Source organism: Grammomys surdaster, unplaced genomic scaffold (assembly GCF_004785775.1).
Source record: "Grammomys surdaster isolate TR1022 unplaced genomic scaffold, NIH_TR_1.0 126906, whole genome shotgun sequence".
Lineage (NCBI taxonomy): Eukaryota > Metazoa > Chordata > Mammalia > Rodentia > Muridae > Grammomys > Grammomys surdaster.
Window position 1 is genome coordinate 585,666 of NW_021621692.1, and position 17,088 is coordinate 602,753.

The window sequence follows — 17,088 nt, forward strand, 5'->3', positions numbered from 1 at the left end:
TTATGCCAGCCTGCTAGTCTGTAGTAACTTTATTCGACAGTAGACGGCAGGGGTCTGGAGAGATGGCTTGATGGTTAAGAGTACTTTTTGCTCTTATAGTGGATCCAGGCTCAATACCCAGAACCTACTTGGTGTTTCATAAGTGTCTGCAATTCCAGTTCCAGGAAATCTGGCCTTCTTTTCTGTTCTCCATGGACACTAGGTATGTGAGTAGTACATAAACTTACATGTATGAATGTTTTCATTCATACATATAACAAAAAAAAAAAAACCAAAACAGTAAGCCATGAACATCTCTGCAAAAGCCTTCAATGATTTCTGCAGGGCAAATTCCTATGAATGGAACAATTGGGTTGGGTTCAGTAGTTCTTTTTGCCTTAGAAATAAAGCTCTGGGCACTGTCAGATTGCTTGCAGGGCAACACAGTGCATCTCTGTCAGCAGCAGAAAACCTGAATCTGTGTCCTTGAATTCTCACCAACAGAACTTACTGTCATTGTTTCTCAGAGTGTCAATTTGATGACCGGAAGTGATATTTCTATATTGGAGTTTCATTCACATAGGAATTAGACACCTGTGCTTCTCTTTTTAGTAAGCTGCCTGGCAACCTTGATTGACAGGCCTATTCATTCATTCTTTTGGAGACTATGGGGAGTGCTAGGGATACATTGTAGCAAGGACAAGACCCCTACCCTCATGGACTACAGGGACATTTATTATTTTTTATTGATTAATGCGATTTCTTTATGTCTTAAGGATATGGATTCTCTGCTTTAATTTCTACAAATGTTCTTCACAAACCCCCAACATCTCATGTTTTGTTTAGTATACCCTCTCATAGTTCAAGATTTACACTTTTAAATAGAAAAAACTTCTGGGTAATGGACAGTGAGAAGAAGTGATATTTTACTTCCTGGTTGAGGCAGTTGGAGGCTCATTTGTCTCCTGCCATGCTGATTCTGGGTATTCATGGTCAGGATGACTTGGGTGCAAGACAGAAGGCCGCCTGACCTCTGCTTGCTCACAGTGAGCAGATGTCCACAGTGGCAAGCAACCGATATGTTAGTGATTAGAGTCAGCGCACTAACAACAAATTGCTACCTCACCTTTTCTTCAAAGCCCATCTGAACTAAATTGAAAGCAATAAAAACCCTTCTTCAGAGAGTCAAAGTCTACATGTGAGACACTTTACGCATATCTTGCATCTTCTTGTGCCACATGATGGAGAGACATGACTATTTCCATTTTATAGATGAGAAAACTCAGGCTCAGAAAGTTACCAGACTTGTCCAAATCTACCTAATGATTAACTTGTTTCTGAATGCTGGTTTATTTGTTTTTTTAAGAGAATTTTGTGGCTTTCAGATATATTTATGCTGAACTTGATAAAATGTTATCAAAGGGCACTGAAGATCAGTCTAAAGCATCTGAAATAATTTCAAATGGTTTAAAGTATTAGTGGTACAATGACATTTTGAAAGCAGTTGCATAAACTGCTCTCTTCAGCATACAAAGCCAGTCCCTATAATCTGTGTTCCTCACTGTTCTGGGGATCTGATGTTGAACCCAGAAGGCAACTAAATGAATCAGGAATTTAGACTTCATTTCTTCTCAGGGTCTTGGTACTATGCAGTCCAGGCTGGCCTCGAACTCACGGCATCCTGAGTGCTGGGATATCAGCATGACTCATCATGCACGGCAACCATCCATTCATGTCCTTTCATATTATATATGCCATGAATACCTGAGCAATACCACCAGCCAGACTCCCGTGTTCACGTGGTGCTAAGTCATATTTGATTCTAGAAAGCTGTCAGAGGGTGTGGGAGCCCATTTCTGTTCAGACGGAGCTACAATTCCGAAAGGTCGCAGCCACCTACAGAGTTTTTCCTTCTCCCCTCCACTCAGTCTGGGCTCACCCTCTTTCGATTTCTGCAGCATTAACCTCCCAAGACCCCTGCTGATAACACCCTCTCCCTTCTCCAGGGCTCACAAAAGTAGAACTTTGAGTGCCACGGATTTCTCTCACCCCTGTTGCTAATCCTGCTGAGCCACCTGGTAGGCTACCAGATGGAGATTACAGTCACTACGAACACAGTGTGCTGTCAGGTGTAATACAGAGGTGGCATTTGGAAGACAACCCAAGCGTTCCTTTCTGGAGAAGTTCATCGGAGCCTCTGTGGTTTCATTGCTGTGAAGAGACACCAGGACCATGGCAACTCTTACAAAAGACAACATTTAACTTGGGCTGGCTTACAGTCTCAGAGGTTCAGTCCATTCCCATCGTGGCAGGAAGCATGGCAGTGTCCAGGCAGACATGGTGCTGGAGAAGGGGCTGAGAGTTCTACATCTTGATCTGAAGGCAGCAGGAGGAGAGTGCCCCACACTGGGCAGAGCTTGAATAGGACCTCAAAGCCTGACCCCACAGGGACACACTTCCTTCAACAAGGCCACACCTCCTAATTGTATCACTCTCCATGGGCCAAGCATTCACACACATGAGTCTATGGGGGTCAACTCTATTCAAGCCACCACAGCCACCCTGGGCTTGCACGCCAGATGATCTCAGTTGCAGTACAGTGTGCAACCCCACCACCAAAACTGTCTTGTCACAGGAAAGCACACGTTTGCTTAGGGATCTGCTGCTATGGATAAACACCTCTAATGAACCAAAACCCCCAGGGTGAAAGAGAATGCTACTAGGAGCTCTTCTTGAAGACTGGTGATCAGATCCACAGATCTGGCATGCTGTTGCCTAGAGCCGTGCTGTCCAGTGGCCATTAGGCGCCTGCTAACTAAGCCCATAAGATGTGGCCAGTCTAAACTGAGCTGTCTCTAGGTGTGAAATTTAAGATTTTGAGGATTTCAAAAAAAAAAAAAAAAGGAAAATAGCTCATTTGCAGTTTTTTAACATTGGGCATACTGGGTTAAATGGGATATAGTGAAATCAGTTTCATCTGTTTCTTTTGTAACTATTAAAAGACCCGCTGAATGCAGCTGTGGTTTGTGTTTCATTTCACTGGGCAACGAGGGTTTGGGCCCTTGGAGTCAATCAATCCCTACAACTAACTTAGGTTCTCTGGCTCGCACTGGCCTCGGGGGCCCAGCTGAGAGCTGAAGACATGGTTCAGAGAGCACAGAATAGATATGAGAGTCTCTTGGGTCTGTCACCAATGGGGACAGATGCAGGTGCCCCTGGCACTTGTGGGCCAAGGGAGGCTTGCAGCCAAGCTTGGGCTCCCTGACATGCTGAGGCCCAGGGCCAGGGGCTGCCATGGCAATTTGGCTTCCCATAATGGGGTAGCTCACAAAAGGAGGCTGGCTTGGCGAGAAGGTCTAGAGTTGGCGGGTTTCCCTGCAGCACATGGGAGGTTGAACTCTGGCTTTGAAGGCAGACCCCAACTGGGGCCACTGTCAACTCCTTTTACAGCTATTTGTCAGTGTGATCACTGTGATTATATGTATATGAGCCAATTGCTTGGGGGGACTGTCAGGATGTTACAAATGGCTGCCTGTCTTATAAAAGTGAGGTATGAATAAGTGTTCTTTCAAACTGGGCATAGGACCAGGGTATGAAAGGACCAGGGGCGGCTTCTCATTTCGCATTAGGCCAGTGGCCCAGGGAGGGCTCCCGGAAGACCATTGGTTGAAGGCCACCCAGCCTTTTCCCCTCTGCCAAGGCAACTGGCTTGAAGGCATCCCAGAGCGCTCGATGCTTTAGATGGCCCCTGGCATCTGACAGCCCAGAGATGGGAGAGCTTGGGGACCCTGTGGGACACTACTGGCCGTAACAAAGGCTGTGACCAATATCACCACCACAGCCATTTGGGATCTTTACCCGCTCATTCATCTCAGCCTTGTAATGCCTGTTTCAAACAAGAGGAACTGAGGCAGAGAGGGGTTGTGTTGCTTGCTCGGGCTTATAGTAAGAGGCAAGGCTGGGCTATGATGGCTTTTGACCGTTTTAATACACTGCTTCTTTTGACCTAGGAAGGTTTCCTAGACAGCTCTTGGGGAAGCCTGCTTGGTAGAGGTTCAAAGAGCTGGCAAGCCAGCTTCCCTCCGTACGTCTGCTTATGAACCCTGCAACACAACAGAGTATGGAGACAGTGGTTTTGTTGGTTCGTGTGCTTGAACTGGACCCTGCCCTTACTTTCCTATAATGTGTACCAACTCCCCAGAGTACATTCTTAAATAAATGAAAGGTCTGACCACCAAAAGCGGCAGGGGTAGGGAGAGGCCTCCTTCCAAGCTGCCACTGGGAACTAAAGGCCTCATGCATAAAATGTGTTCAAGTCTTTTTTATTCTCAAGGAAACAAAAGATAGTGTTCCCTTTTTTCCCAAAAGTATTTTATTTGATGGAAGAGTTAGAGTTGTTTTGAAAAACACCATAAATTTCAAAGGAAGGAACACAGGACCTATGAGAGAAGCTTTGTACAGGCCATCAAAACCCCCTGCTGACTTGTCGAGGAAGCACCAGCAGGGAAGAAGGCAGACAGACCTGTCAGAGAGTTTTCTGGATGTTCTGTTTGGACCCTGATTTCACTTCTCTTTTACTTGTTCCTCTGGGGCCTGGACTTTAGGGCCAGCCAGCTCTTGGAACCTTGGCTGTCTTACACTAAGACTGTTTTCATTCTCACTCAAGCCTAAAGTCCTCCTCATGAGGGCTGTGCCCACCACAGAGGACCTGCCTCTCCTCCCGGCATCAGGACCTCACCCAGTACTGGGTGGACACATAAGGCTTTGCTGGAGAACTGAGTAGATCAGAGCCAATCCAGTTCATACGCCCTCCTGACTCCCATGTGTAAGGTCAGAAGGGCCTCGGGATGCTGGGAGGTTAAGACTGGAAAGGGCTTGAGGATGATATGAAGAGTGTCTTCAGGGTTCTGGAAAGGAACTTAAACCTACACCACAGCAAAGGGCTTGCTTGAGGTTTCCAGGCGCATCGATCTGTGAGGTCAGGGGAGTCCCTGAGGCTCCACCTGTCTCCTTCTATAGTACCAGAGCAGAGGGTGAAACACAGGAGACACCACAACAGCACAAGGGGGAGGCTTCCCAATCAGACTCTACTCTAATGACCCATTCTGAGTTCAACACGCAATGGGAAGCATGCCGGGGTGTGAGGGCTGAGCCCAGCTGCTGGGGACTAGCTCTGTGGCTCATGGGCTGAGTGCCCTTGGGTGACTTGCCTTTCCCCTGGTGTGGTCCTGAAATTCCCACCTTTGCCTGGAAAGTTATATGGTGGGGATGAGGAGGCTTTGTTCACCCTGAGTTGGGCTTACGGGAGGTAACTGCAAAATGAGTCACCCACAGTGCCTGACTTCAGAAATAAGAACCAGGTATGTGGGAGAAAGGTATTCAGGGCAGCAGAATCAACCAGGCTCAAGGGAGGAGAGAGGAAACACTCCCACAGGAGAGGCAGTCCTCAGAACACACGCTGAACACTCTGGAATGACATTCAAATGAACATTAACCCTTTCTATTCAGTCCCTCAACAAATAGTAGCTAATGACATATCAGATGCAACGTCTATAAAAATCCACCTTTAAGCACTTGGATGAGTTCTTGTGACCCTCCCGCTTGCTCTTTCTCCATCTGTCACTGTTTATGGCTCTCAGGTCGGGTCTTGGGGTGGACATTCTGCTAGGCATCAGGATTAATGACTCTAGCTGGGGAGGTGGATGTGAAATGAATACTTGGAAGTGTAATATCTACAACCACAGATATTAAAAAGTTACATAAGAAATATCTGTGATATTTGAAATCTCCAGAAGAAACGCATTGTACAAGAACAACAGATATGACCAGAGTTGGAAGCCAGGGGATTACAGGGCCAAGAAACCTATTTTTTATTAAGACAAAAATGATGCTTTTGTCTACGACTGAAGAGACTAGGAAGTGTCTGTTTATTTGGGTGTGAATTGTCTTCCCATATAAGGGAGGGACACTTGTTTTGAAAGCATGAGGACCCGGGGTTTTCCCACAGCCCCTGCACAGAAAACTGAGTACATCTTTGCACATGTCCATAACCCCAGTGTGGTGGCAGGCATAGACGGGAGGGCAGTCTACCTCCAGGTTCAGCGAGGGAACCTGTCAAGGGCATAAATTGGAGAGCGATAGAGCAGAGTGCCAGATGTCCTCCTCTGGCCTTTGTACGCATGCTCACGGCGCGCATGCTCACGGCGCGCATGCTCACGGCGCGCATGCTCACGGCGCATGCTCACGGCGCGCATGCTCACAGGCAGGCACAACACCATTATGTTCTGAGTTGGTCACACTGGAAAGAATAGAAGCAGCTGACAAGCCACAGGCGTGAGTTTAGGGACTGCCCCTTTTGAGGCAGGGCAAGCTCATTCAAGTCAAACTTGGTGCTGAAAATTATATTTAGAGGAAGAAATTATTAATATTCCTCTCCTTTAAAAAAAATAGATTTCACGCCAAGGTCTTACAAGAGCAGACCCATAGCAAGGACTGAGGGAATGAGAAGGAATAAAGAAGCCCGAGGTGGAACGTTAGTCTGTCTTCAGCACTGGGTACCACACAGGGCTACACAGGGCACAAGCCATGAGCCTGGGATCAGACACATTGCCATGATCTCTCTGCCTCTTTCCAAGGGGCTGCTACACGGACCAGGGCAGTCTCTGCCTTTTTGGATTCATAGTCTAGTATTCACCTGCAGCCCAAGCATGGGACTCCCCTGTTAAGCCTGGAAGCCATTCAAAATGTTAACTACACTTCAGAACAGAGTAACTACCTACACAAAGGATCAAAAGGAGAGTTAGGGATAAGTTTTGTTTGTAAGAGCTTTCTAGTTTTTCCAGAGGTCTCACATCCAGTAGTTCTTCCGAGGTGTGTTGAGTAAGACTGGGAGCCATGTGCTCTGAGAAGGGGCCACTGGCTGCCAGTACCCCCCTGCTATCTGTGCTGGCTTGCTTGGGTAGGTCAGCACCCCTCTCCAAGTCTCTTTTCCCCATGTGAACCAGGGAAAGTGCAACTGGCCTCAGGGGACTGGTGTGAGCTTAGAAATTAAATGACAGGCCAGGTGTGAGCGGGAGGTGCACACCAGGAAATGAATAACTGTTGGTTATGACTCTTGAGATATCCACTTCCTCCCCACTAATACTCAGGCAATTTCACAGAGGAAGGGGTAGGATACAGCTCAGAAATCCCTGGCCTATTTTCATGGGATTTAAATAAATCTCTAAATGAATAGCCAATTAATGCAGGCCCCTGAGTACCAGGAGCAAGCAGCCTCTGGGCATGGAGAATGAGTGTACTTGTGTGAGCTCCCCGCAGGCTTATGGGGGGTGTGATGGGTGCTCAGGGTATCTTCTGAGGAGAAGCTGCAATTTTCTCTTCTTCTCAGGACAACAGGCACTGCAGAGGAAAGCCGCCCAGCCCTGAGTTCAAAGCCCAGGCCTATCTTACTGGAGCCTTGGGAAAAATGAACTAAATCTCTGTGTAAAAAATTCTTACGTGCAAAACAGAATTGATGACCAGATTAAACAACAAAGGGAGTGCTTGCCCTGGTCCAGGATGCAGTAGGCATTCACCAAGCCAACCTACTGGGACCTGGTTCTTCCTGAAGGTCATTGGGAGGGAGGATGGGGAGGCACACTGTCTTCCAGACCATGAAAGCATGGGTGGTACCAAAGGCTGTGGAGAATGAAGCATAGTCCAAGGGCGCTGAAACTGGGGAATTAGGAGATGGTTAAAGAGTTGTGGGCAGGTAATAAAATACATGAGATCATGTACCCTACCTAAGTCACAGAGATGTTCCGAGGAGAATCACAATTTAAGGAAGATGCTGAAAGAAAGTCTAGTTTGGGCTCTTTTAAGTGTTTCTCTGAGAGAAAGCACAAACTCATTTTCTTTCTAGTGCTGGAGTCTCTGGACCGTGACCCTGCAGACAGGGAGACGTGCTCCAGTAGAAAGAGAGCAGCGCTGGGTTTATCATTTTCTTTCTTTAATCAAGTGCTTATGGGCAGACGTGGGGCTCATGGTCCATGCAGCTGAGGGAGACATGCAGGAGCTGCAGCTAAGTTTTTGCCTTTCTCTCTATTAGTCAAGGGACAATTTACTGCCTGACTGCTCAGCTGTGTAACCGTAAGAGCTATTTTTTCATTGGGATTTTTAATTCATTTTTTTTAAATTGTCTATACCTACTCATAGCCCTCCCCCCAGGCCCTAGCTTTGAAGTCTCTGGGATAGCTGGCTCTCTAGGGGGAGATGAGCTGATACTCTCAGCCCATTGGCCTCTTTAGTGGATAAGTCGAGGTGTGTGGCCTTCTCTATGCCAGCATCCCCCTATTGTGACAGCTGCAGATGACCCTTCCAGTAACTTGGCTCCAGACTAGTTCTACTAGTTCCAAAGCCATGAGCTATCCAACAGCCATGGCTGCATCCAGCAGAGCAGTGTGTAAGTGCATTCTTTCCAAGCCATACTCTGAGCCTGGCATCCTCTCAATAATGGGGCAGGGGGAGAATGAACAAAAGACCACAATGCTACCCTGTGACACAGGACATCCAACTCCCTCAGAGGAGATGCGGGATAGTACTGGTGGAGCCGGAGGTATGCAGCTTTACACAGGGTTGTCAAGACACGGCGCCAACATCTGCTCAGGTTTGCTGAGGTTTCCTTACCCATGTCACATGGCGGATGACACCATGACCAGGGTGTGTATATGTGAAGGAAGCATCCATCTTGGCAAGATAGAAAGCCAGTGTGTGTGCATGTGTGCTCGCCTCTCTCTCTCTCTCTCTCTCTCTCTCTCTCTCTCTCTCTCTCTCTCTCTCTCTCTCTCTCTGTGTGTGTGTGTGTGTGTGTGTTAGCAAGGCATCCTCTCATGGTATATGCATGTGGGTATGTGGGAGTGTGGAGGTCATAGTGCCTTTTCTTAGGAGCCACCCACCTTGCTTTTTGAGACAGGGTGTCTACAATTGGGAACCAAATAAACCCTACAGGAACAACTACTTCAAGCCCTTGCTCCAAGGGCAGTACCTTCAATGACCTAATTACATTGCATCAGGACCACCTCTGAAAGGTCCCCCCCTTCCCACTACATAGGGACTAATACAAGATGCCTTGAAGGACACACTACATCTAAACCACACATGGCTGACAAAGATCTTGGGGCCACTATAAAGGTATGGCTCTGCCCATTGGCCAGATTCTAGCTTCTCCACCACCCTGAGATCTTGCCTGCTCATCACCTTCTTGTTCTTGTGAAGGGAGGGGACCTATCCTCATGTCTCCCATTTCTGTTCCTTCATAAAGTATGGCTTTTGCTCATTCATAGTCTCCCTGGCCCACACCTGCCCCTTTGTATTCCCCTATGTCTTGGAAATGTGCTCAGTTCTGTAGCTAAAGTGCCAATCCCTTTAGTCTGCCTTCTGGGCCATATTCCTCCTCTCTATTTCCCACAGACTCCCCCACAGAGGTTCCCAATTGACTGCTGAATCCCTCATTGCCATCGACACCCACTCTCTCAGGAGTCTCTGATCTCCCTGTCCTTGTCCCTGGGGTCCCAGCCACTTTGGGGGTTGACTTCCTTATCCTTTAAGCAATAGCTGTCTGTTTGACCTCTGTGTGTAGCCTTGTCTTTCCCATGCCTTCCCTAACGTGTGGCTATATAGAAAGGGAATCCTGATCATTCCACAAGAAAGGTCTCAGCTGATGGCTGAAATCTCACTGGGAAGATGTCTTTTACTGTATCTTAGGATGACTTAAAATAATTAGGCAAGCTTTGCATAAAAGTGTAGTTCTTTGGCTACTGTGGCAGGAAGCACTGGGTTGTCATGGCACAGTCCAAGGATGTAAAAGCCATGCCCTGGGACAAGTCTTCTGCTTTGGGGACTCCTCTAATCCCAACCTTGACTAGCTTTTGCTACTCTACTCCCATGTAGCAGACTTCAGGGGCAACCACACCCAGAAGTTTCTCACCTAGTGATTTTAGCCAAGTTGGAGGTACTGTCATTGACAACAGGAATCTGTCATTTTGAAATCCTTATCTCTCCTGGGCTGTTGTCATCCCTTCTGGTCTCCTGGTCTCTAGCGTGTTCCCCTTCCTGGAAGGGCATCCCCAGAAAATGACAGAGGCACCTGATGAATATTCTGACTGATTGGTTCTGTGTGCTGGGTGGTGGATTACATGTTGTTAGATTGCTGGTGGGTTCTATGGGATCGGCTTAGCACTAGTGGCTGGCTAGAAAACCCCTAGATGCTGTTTCTGACCAAAGCTTAGTGCCTGATTCCAGGTCACATAAGGTCCGGTTCCTAATTATGTTAGTGTGTGTGTGTGTGTGTGTGTGTGTGTGTGCACGCGTGCCTGTGGAGGTAAGATGTTAACACTGTCTTCCTCAGTCTCTCTCCATCTTGAGACAGGCCCTCTTACTAAACCTAGTGCTCATCCTCTGGGATCCTCCCATCTCTGTACCTCGATTATAGAAGTGTGCTTCTGTGGTTGGCTTTTACAGAGGTGCTGGAGATCTGAACTTAGGTCTGTATGCTTGAGTAGCAAGTACCTTACCCACTCAGCCATCTCCCAGACCCTAAATACTCATTTCAAATTGCTTTACTAACCCCCAGACACAGTTATTAAATTAACAGGCTGGCAAGCCAAGGACAGGTAAGATTCTGCACAGAGCCTTACCAAACTAAGACAGAAGTGCATTGCTTTGGATAATGCATATTCCATGATGAGTAAGGAAGGCATTCTTGTCAGAACAATCTAAGACAGGCTTAGTCTTGTTAATGAAATAAAAAAGGGGGAGAGGAGGAGAACCTTTGGGACTGCTCGGCAAGAATGGGACATGGGCCAAGGACAAGGAAATGGGCTGCTTGGCAGGAATATGACTTTGGCCAAGGACAAGGAAGTAGGCTTCAGGCAGGAATCAGACATTAGGCTAGAACAAAGAAGTAATTTCAGACAGGAATCTAAATCTTAGGCTAGAACAAGGAAGTAGGCTTCAGACATGAAAATGACCTTGAGCTAGGACAGGGAAGTAGGCTCAGATACTTTGATCATCCTGATAAACCCTTAGAAACAGTGATCATGGGAGTGTTCACTTAACTGGGCTTATTGCCTTGCTTGTTCTTTGACTATTTGTGTTTATTGTCTTGCTTGTTCCTTGACTATTTGCATCTATTGTATTGCTAGACCCTCAACCTAGAACTGACCTTAATACTTGCATGCAATTAAAATGGTATAAAAGCAAAAGGGAGGAGGGGGGATGGGATAGGGGGCTCTAGGGAGGGGAAATGGGAAAAGGGGATGACATCTGAAATGTAAATAAATAAAATATCCAATAAAAAGTAAATTGCTTTACTTCATGACTCTAGACAACATATATATATATATATATATATATATATATATATATATATATATATATGGATATTATCTCTGATATACAAAAAAGAAAATGTATATGGTCGTCTTTGGGGTCAGATCTAGGATCCAAATCTAACCTTCCCTGTAACCAGGTGTGAGATTCTGTACAAATCACAGAGCCTCAATATCCTGATAAAGATGTGCTCAGGAGACTTGGGACAGAGCAGAGACAACACATCATGGGAGAGGTTCTCTGGCAAGTTAGCACATCCCCTGTGTTATCAAGGGTTCAAGGATTTCCATGTGCGACATACTACAAACAGGCTTCCCTCCCGCTGCCTTAGGAGTACAGGGAAGGACACTGGCCAGCCACTTTATGGAAGGAAAGAAGAAGGCAACACTGGTGAGGAGGGAGGACAAGGCATCAAGATTGATAGTAAAGAAGCCAATGGGAGAGGAAGATGGGAGAGCCCTCCTAGTGTAGGCTCCAAAGGATGATACAGTATCTGTTAAGGAAGAGGGCCAGGAGCTCCTAACATCAACAAAGGTGGATGCCGTGAGGTAACTTACAGAGGGGGGAGACTAGAGACCCAGGAGAAGAGACTCGTGATCTTGTGATCAGCACCTCTCCTGATGGTACTTGAGCCTGCAGAGGGGTACATGACTTGTGACTAGTCTTCTCAAGGACTCTTGTGGACTCAGGGAATTCCTGTTATGTCAGAGCCGAGACAGCCCTCATGTTGGCTTCTAGGATTATTTTCTAATTAGTACCCTGTAATGGTTTGCATATAGTTTGCCCAGGGAGTGGCTTGTTGGAGTAGGTGTGTCACTGGGTGTAGGCTTTAGTACCCTCATCCTAGCTGCCTGAAAGCCAGTCCTCTCCTAGAGGCCTTCAGATGAAGATGTAGACCTCTCAGCTCCTCCTGCACCATTCCTGCCTGGATAGACTCTGTCTTGTTCCCACCTTGATGATAATGGACTGAACCATTGAACCTCTAAGCCAGCCTTGATTAAATGTTGTCCTTATAAGAGTTGGCTTGGCCATGGTGCCTGTTCACAGCAGTAAAACCCCAACTAAGACATACTCCTCCGCGGGTTTTCATTTTCACTCTCGAGTTGTATCTGTGAGTGATTTTTCACTTTGACCCATCTTCAACCATTAGGGAGATGCCACAGTATAAATCGATTTCAAGGTTTTCGAACAAATAGCCATAAATATTTCAGCCTTTGCTTTGCCTATTAGGGAAAATGCCATCTAAGATGATTATGTTCCTTCTGCCTGACAGGAAGATTTACACAGATGGTAGAATTAGTTTAACCCTTGAGCAAATTCTGAAACCTTGAACCTATTTGGTTTTCTCCCTAAACTGTAAATATTCTTGGGGCCGTGTGTGTCGGGTGTGGGGATGCCTGGAGGAGAGCTGGAGAGAGAACCTCATGGTGGTCTCTCCTGATTTTCCCAGGCAGCGTTGCCTGTGTTTTCAATGAGAGCCAATTGGACAGTGAGAGAAAGCTAGGCATAGCTTGTGGCTTCAGGAATGTTTCCTTCCTGAACTGTCAGCACTGAAGGGCAGAGACCCTGGAGGCATCACACTTGGTACAGCGAGTTTCTAGAATATGAACCTGTGCTTGGGCACGGTGGCCCATGCCTATAATCACAGCATGGGTCGGCAGGAGGTAGGAAAGGAAGAAGGCAGCCTGGTGTCCTCTATTCCTGCTTAGTTGTTGCGATAAAACACCCTGACAAAAAGCAGCTTAGGGGAGAAGGTTTATTTCAGCTCAGTTCCAGGTTCCAGTCTGTCACTGTGGGGATGTCCAGCCATGACCGTGACTACCACCTCACTGGACAGTCACAGGCTGATTCTGTATACAAGTAAATCCCCCTAGCTCCAGAAAGAATAATATTGATTTTCTAGCCATTAGAACTTTGCATTAAAATTTTATATGTGTGTATGTGTGGTGCTAGGTTGAATCCAGAGCTTGAGCATGCTAGGCAGGTATTCTGACATTCTAACACCCCAGACCCCTTAAATTCACCTCTAGACTACTAAGTTCATGCTTACACCAGCAACAGGACATTCCTATAGTGAACAGAATAAATGTTCCTCAAATGGACAAAGCTTAATTATATAGGTGATTCTATCAGTGGATGAGTGCCATCCCTGGTTAGAGCAGACAGCTAAAGTGTTGCAGCCATGAGCAGTCTTGAGTTTGATCACCAGAAGCCTAGTCTTCATGGAGAGGAAGTTCAAAGCCACCTTCATACCTAGACACGCTGCTGCCACCTTTTGTCATCAGGCATCCTGGGAGTTGGTAGGATCTTACCCAGAGCCTTCCCCGTACCTGTCAGCCGTAGGAGGCTTCAGAAGGTATGATGCAGTCAAAGGCTCTACTTTTCACTGTACTTTATTCTTCACATTTAAAAATGTGATTGTATAAGCTCACAGTGTGACTGGAGGTAGTCATGGCCAGCGTCCTCTACCCCAAGAGAACCTAGTTAGTTAAATACCAGGATAACACCCGTGGCCGTGTCATTCAAAGTCGGAATTTATGCAGCCAGCTAGATGGCTCAGTAAGTGGGGTTCTTGCTGCCAAGATTGATGACCAGAATTTTATCTTTGAGACTCATATGGTGGAAGGGGAGACCCGCCTCCCTCCTCTCTGACTTCTAGATGGGTGATGTGATGTGCATGCACACACGTACATGTGTACACACAGTAAATATAACTTAAAATTGAATTTGTAATTAAAGTCTATTTGCAGACTAAACCACAAGCAAGAGCTCAGTTTCCCTAGGGAACAATGACTCCCGCCAGGCCAACTAGTGGAGTGTGAGGGTCTGCTGGGTGCCTTCTCAGGGCACTTCTTACTATCACTGACTTGAGGAAAGCAGGGAGGGCACAGAGGTTAAGAAACTGACCTGAGGCCCTACGGCCTATAGATAACAGCCATGCTTAAAGCTCACATGGGTCTGACTTCTGAACTGACCTTTCTTACCATCCTTGTATCTGAGGTCAACTCATGGCCATTAGGTTGAACAGATGTGGGATATGCCAACAGTGGCTCCGTGGAGAGCTGAGGCTAGCCCACTTTCCACTGTGAGCCCACATTCCCACCACGCTGGAGCAAGGATGAGAAAAGACTTCAGTGTCCATGGGCTGGGTCTGGACAGAACATGTCTACACAATGGCCCAGGGCTGTAACCAACTCTTTTATTGGCATATAGGAAGCTTCTTGAAATAGGAAAGAGATCTTTTCAGTACACACAATACTGAAGACTAGGCACCTCGGCCCCTATTGCATATACAAACCATGAAACTGACTATGCTTTTAGCCACATCGACTGTATCTTCACACATTTGAATTATGGTGCCATGTAGACAAGAGTCCCCATCACTCAGGATGCTTAGGAAGCCATGATGGTGACTACCTTCTCACTCAACATTTACAGGCAAATTGTATACACAAGCAAATTTCCCTAACTCTAGTGTCTCTGAAATTACTGTTACCGAGGCTTTCAAGAGAGACAGTTTACCACTCGACTGCCTCACAGATGCACAGAACAGAAACAGAAGTTCAGGGAAATAGAACGTAGCCTCACTGTGTGCTGATGAGCATGTTGGTTTCTTTTTCCTATTTGAGTGTCTTTTGTCTACTTGACACCGTGGTCACCACCCACACATGACTGAAGACGAGGGTATGTGTTTGTAGACTGGCAACAATGACTGGGGCCGCTTACCTCTGGAGCAATGTAATCTGGAGTCCCACAGAAGGTCCTGGTCGTGACTCCGTCCATCATGTGTTCCTTGCACATCCCAAAGTCAGCGATTTTGATATGCCCTTCTGAGTCCAGCATGACGTTGTCCAGCTTTAGATCCCTGCGAGGGAGCAGGCGAGTGTCAGAGGCCGTGCCACGACATGACTGGATTTGCTTGCAGCTGATGACGTATAAGGATGTTTGCCTAGCTCGTCTTAGTGACGCGCACATGCCAAGTCCTGGAGACCAAGGGACAAGGCAGTGCCATGTCTTTCTTTCTCCAGAGCCTGATGGGGAGCCTGGGATGTGGTAGATATTTAAATGCCAAATGAATGATAAATGGTTGAATTACCGATTCCCATTCAGGTCTGTGGGTACATATCCAGGGATGCCAAGTGACCAGGTTTGGGGAGATGCCAGGCATTTGATTTATTGATATCCTACACAGAAGTGGGAACACAAACAGCTAGGTATCCCAAATGACAGGTTTAGAGCTACCTTCCATGTCCTTCTATCCTGCCAGAGCCAGTGTCTTCTTACTTATTAGGGGTATTTTTTCTTTTTTTGTAGTGGACTTTCACAGCAACCCCAATGTACTTGATTCAGTAGTCCTCGTTTCCCTCCCTCCTTCCCTCTCAGCTCCTTCGCCTGCTGTGACTGACAATCTAGTTTCTGCTGCTTTCTGACCTCTGCTCAGATAAAAGACGGAGGAGGCAGACATGAGCTGCAGAAAAGAGACGTGTAACATCTCTGAGCCTAGAAACAAGACAGTGGTTCTGGTTTGCCCTGTGGCTGTAGAAGCAGATGGGTCTCAGCAGTTGTGCTCCCAAGGGTCTGTAGACTTCACATCCGGAGTTCCATCACAGAATCTGTCCCCTGCCCACAGAGGCTCCCCAAACCTCTCCACAATTCTGCTGCAGGAAGAACTTTGAAACACACCTGTAAATGATTCCTCTTTTATGAAGAAAGAATAATCCGATGGAGATCTCGGCTGCGTAGAATCTGTAAAAGAAAGTGTGCTTCAGACAGCTGGCTTCTTGGGCTTTCTGGATACTTCCACTCTTGTTGGGGCATCAGAGAGATATAAGAGATAGAGAGATAGAGAGATAGAGATAGATAGGTAGATAGAGAGATAGATAGATCCTAACACTGTCTGAGATCACCCTACACCTCTGCTTTGCGCAGCTGGATCTGCACCTGTCTCATTTCTCCAGTTATAAAAGCTTATTTTTCATTTCTGAGGAAGGTGGGCAGCTCATTTATTCCTTACAAAATAATTTCTAATATAAAGATTTAAGGAATGAACGCTTGTGAGACTCTCCTATGTCAGGAGAGTAGTTGAGGGGCAAGAGTTTCGATTCTCCAGCACACGAACCAAGCAGATTTTATTGTTTGAGAATGTAGCCACTCCTGGAAGACAAAGCCTCGGGCGTGCTGTACACTCTAGCTGCTTAATTCATTCTCTGAGTGCTGGACGGAATAAATGGGACACGCACCGTGATTCATGCCTGAGTTTGCCCTTTTAAATAATTCATAATAAAAACAGTCATTACCATCACTACAAAATCATTAATAGGTTAATATCTGGAACTCGGATTAAATGCAGAATGATGTTTTAAAATTTGCATAGCACTGGGGAGCCTTTGAAGTCCAAGGAGCCACAAGTCCACGCCTGGGTGAATACACCCCGGGAGGCTTAAAATAAACACAGTAGCTGCAGAGTAGAGGGAAGCTGAAGAGCAAGTTCTTAGTGGGGGCTGGCAGGGGAGGCCAGTACAAGGCTGGGGGCCGGGAGAAGAGATTAGATCGCAGGTGATTTTCATGTTATTTTCCTTGTTTCCTTTATTTTTAATTTCTCTCCAGCACAGAAAGGGAAGGGCATCAGACGAGGCACTGTCCAGTTGCTTTGTGACATAAGACGGCCAATCTGCTACCTTTATTTTTTTCTGACTTTGGGCTATCAAGCTTTATTTTACAATCCGAGCATCTTAGTACTCT

At 46.6% G+C, this 17,088-nt stretch overlaps 1 protein-coding gene across 1 annotated transcript in view; it reads right to left on the reverse strand.

Annotated features, from left to right (window-relative positions):
- Prkca (protein kinase C alpha) overlaps positions 1 to 17,088 on the reverse strand; it is a 406,878-nt gene that overhangs the window by 28,409 nt on the left and 361,381 nt on the right. Inside the window, exons 12-13 of the mRNA XM_028761244.1 lie at positions 16,030 to 16,092; positions 15,073 to 15,211 (exon numbers count right to left, since the gene is read on the reverse strand). Coding sequence (XP_028617077.1) covers positions 15,073 to 15,211; positions 16,030 to 16,092 — 202 coding nt within the window. The remainder of the gene's footprint in view (positions 1 to 15,072; positions 15,212 to 16,029; positions 16,093 to 17,088) is intronic.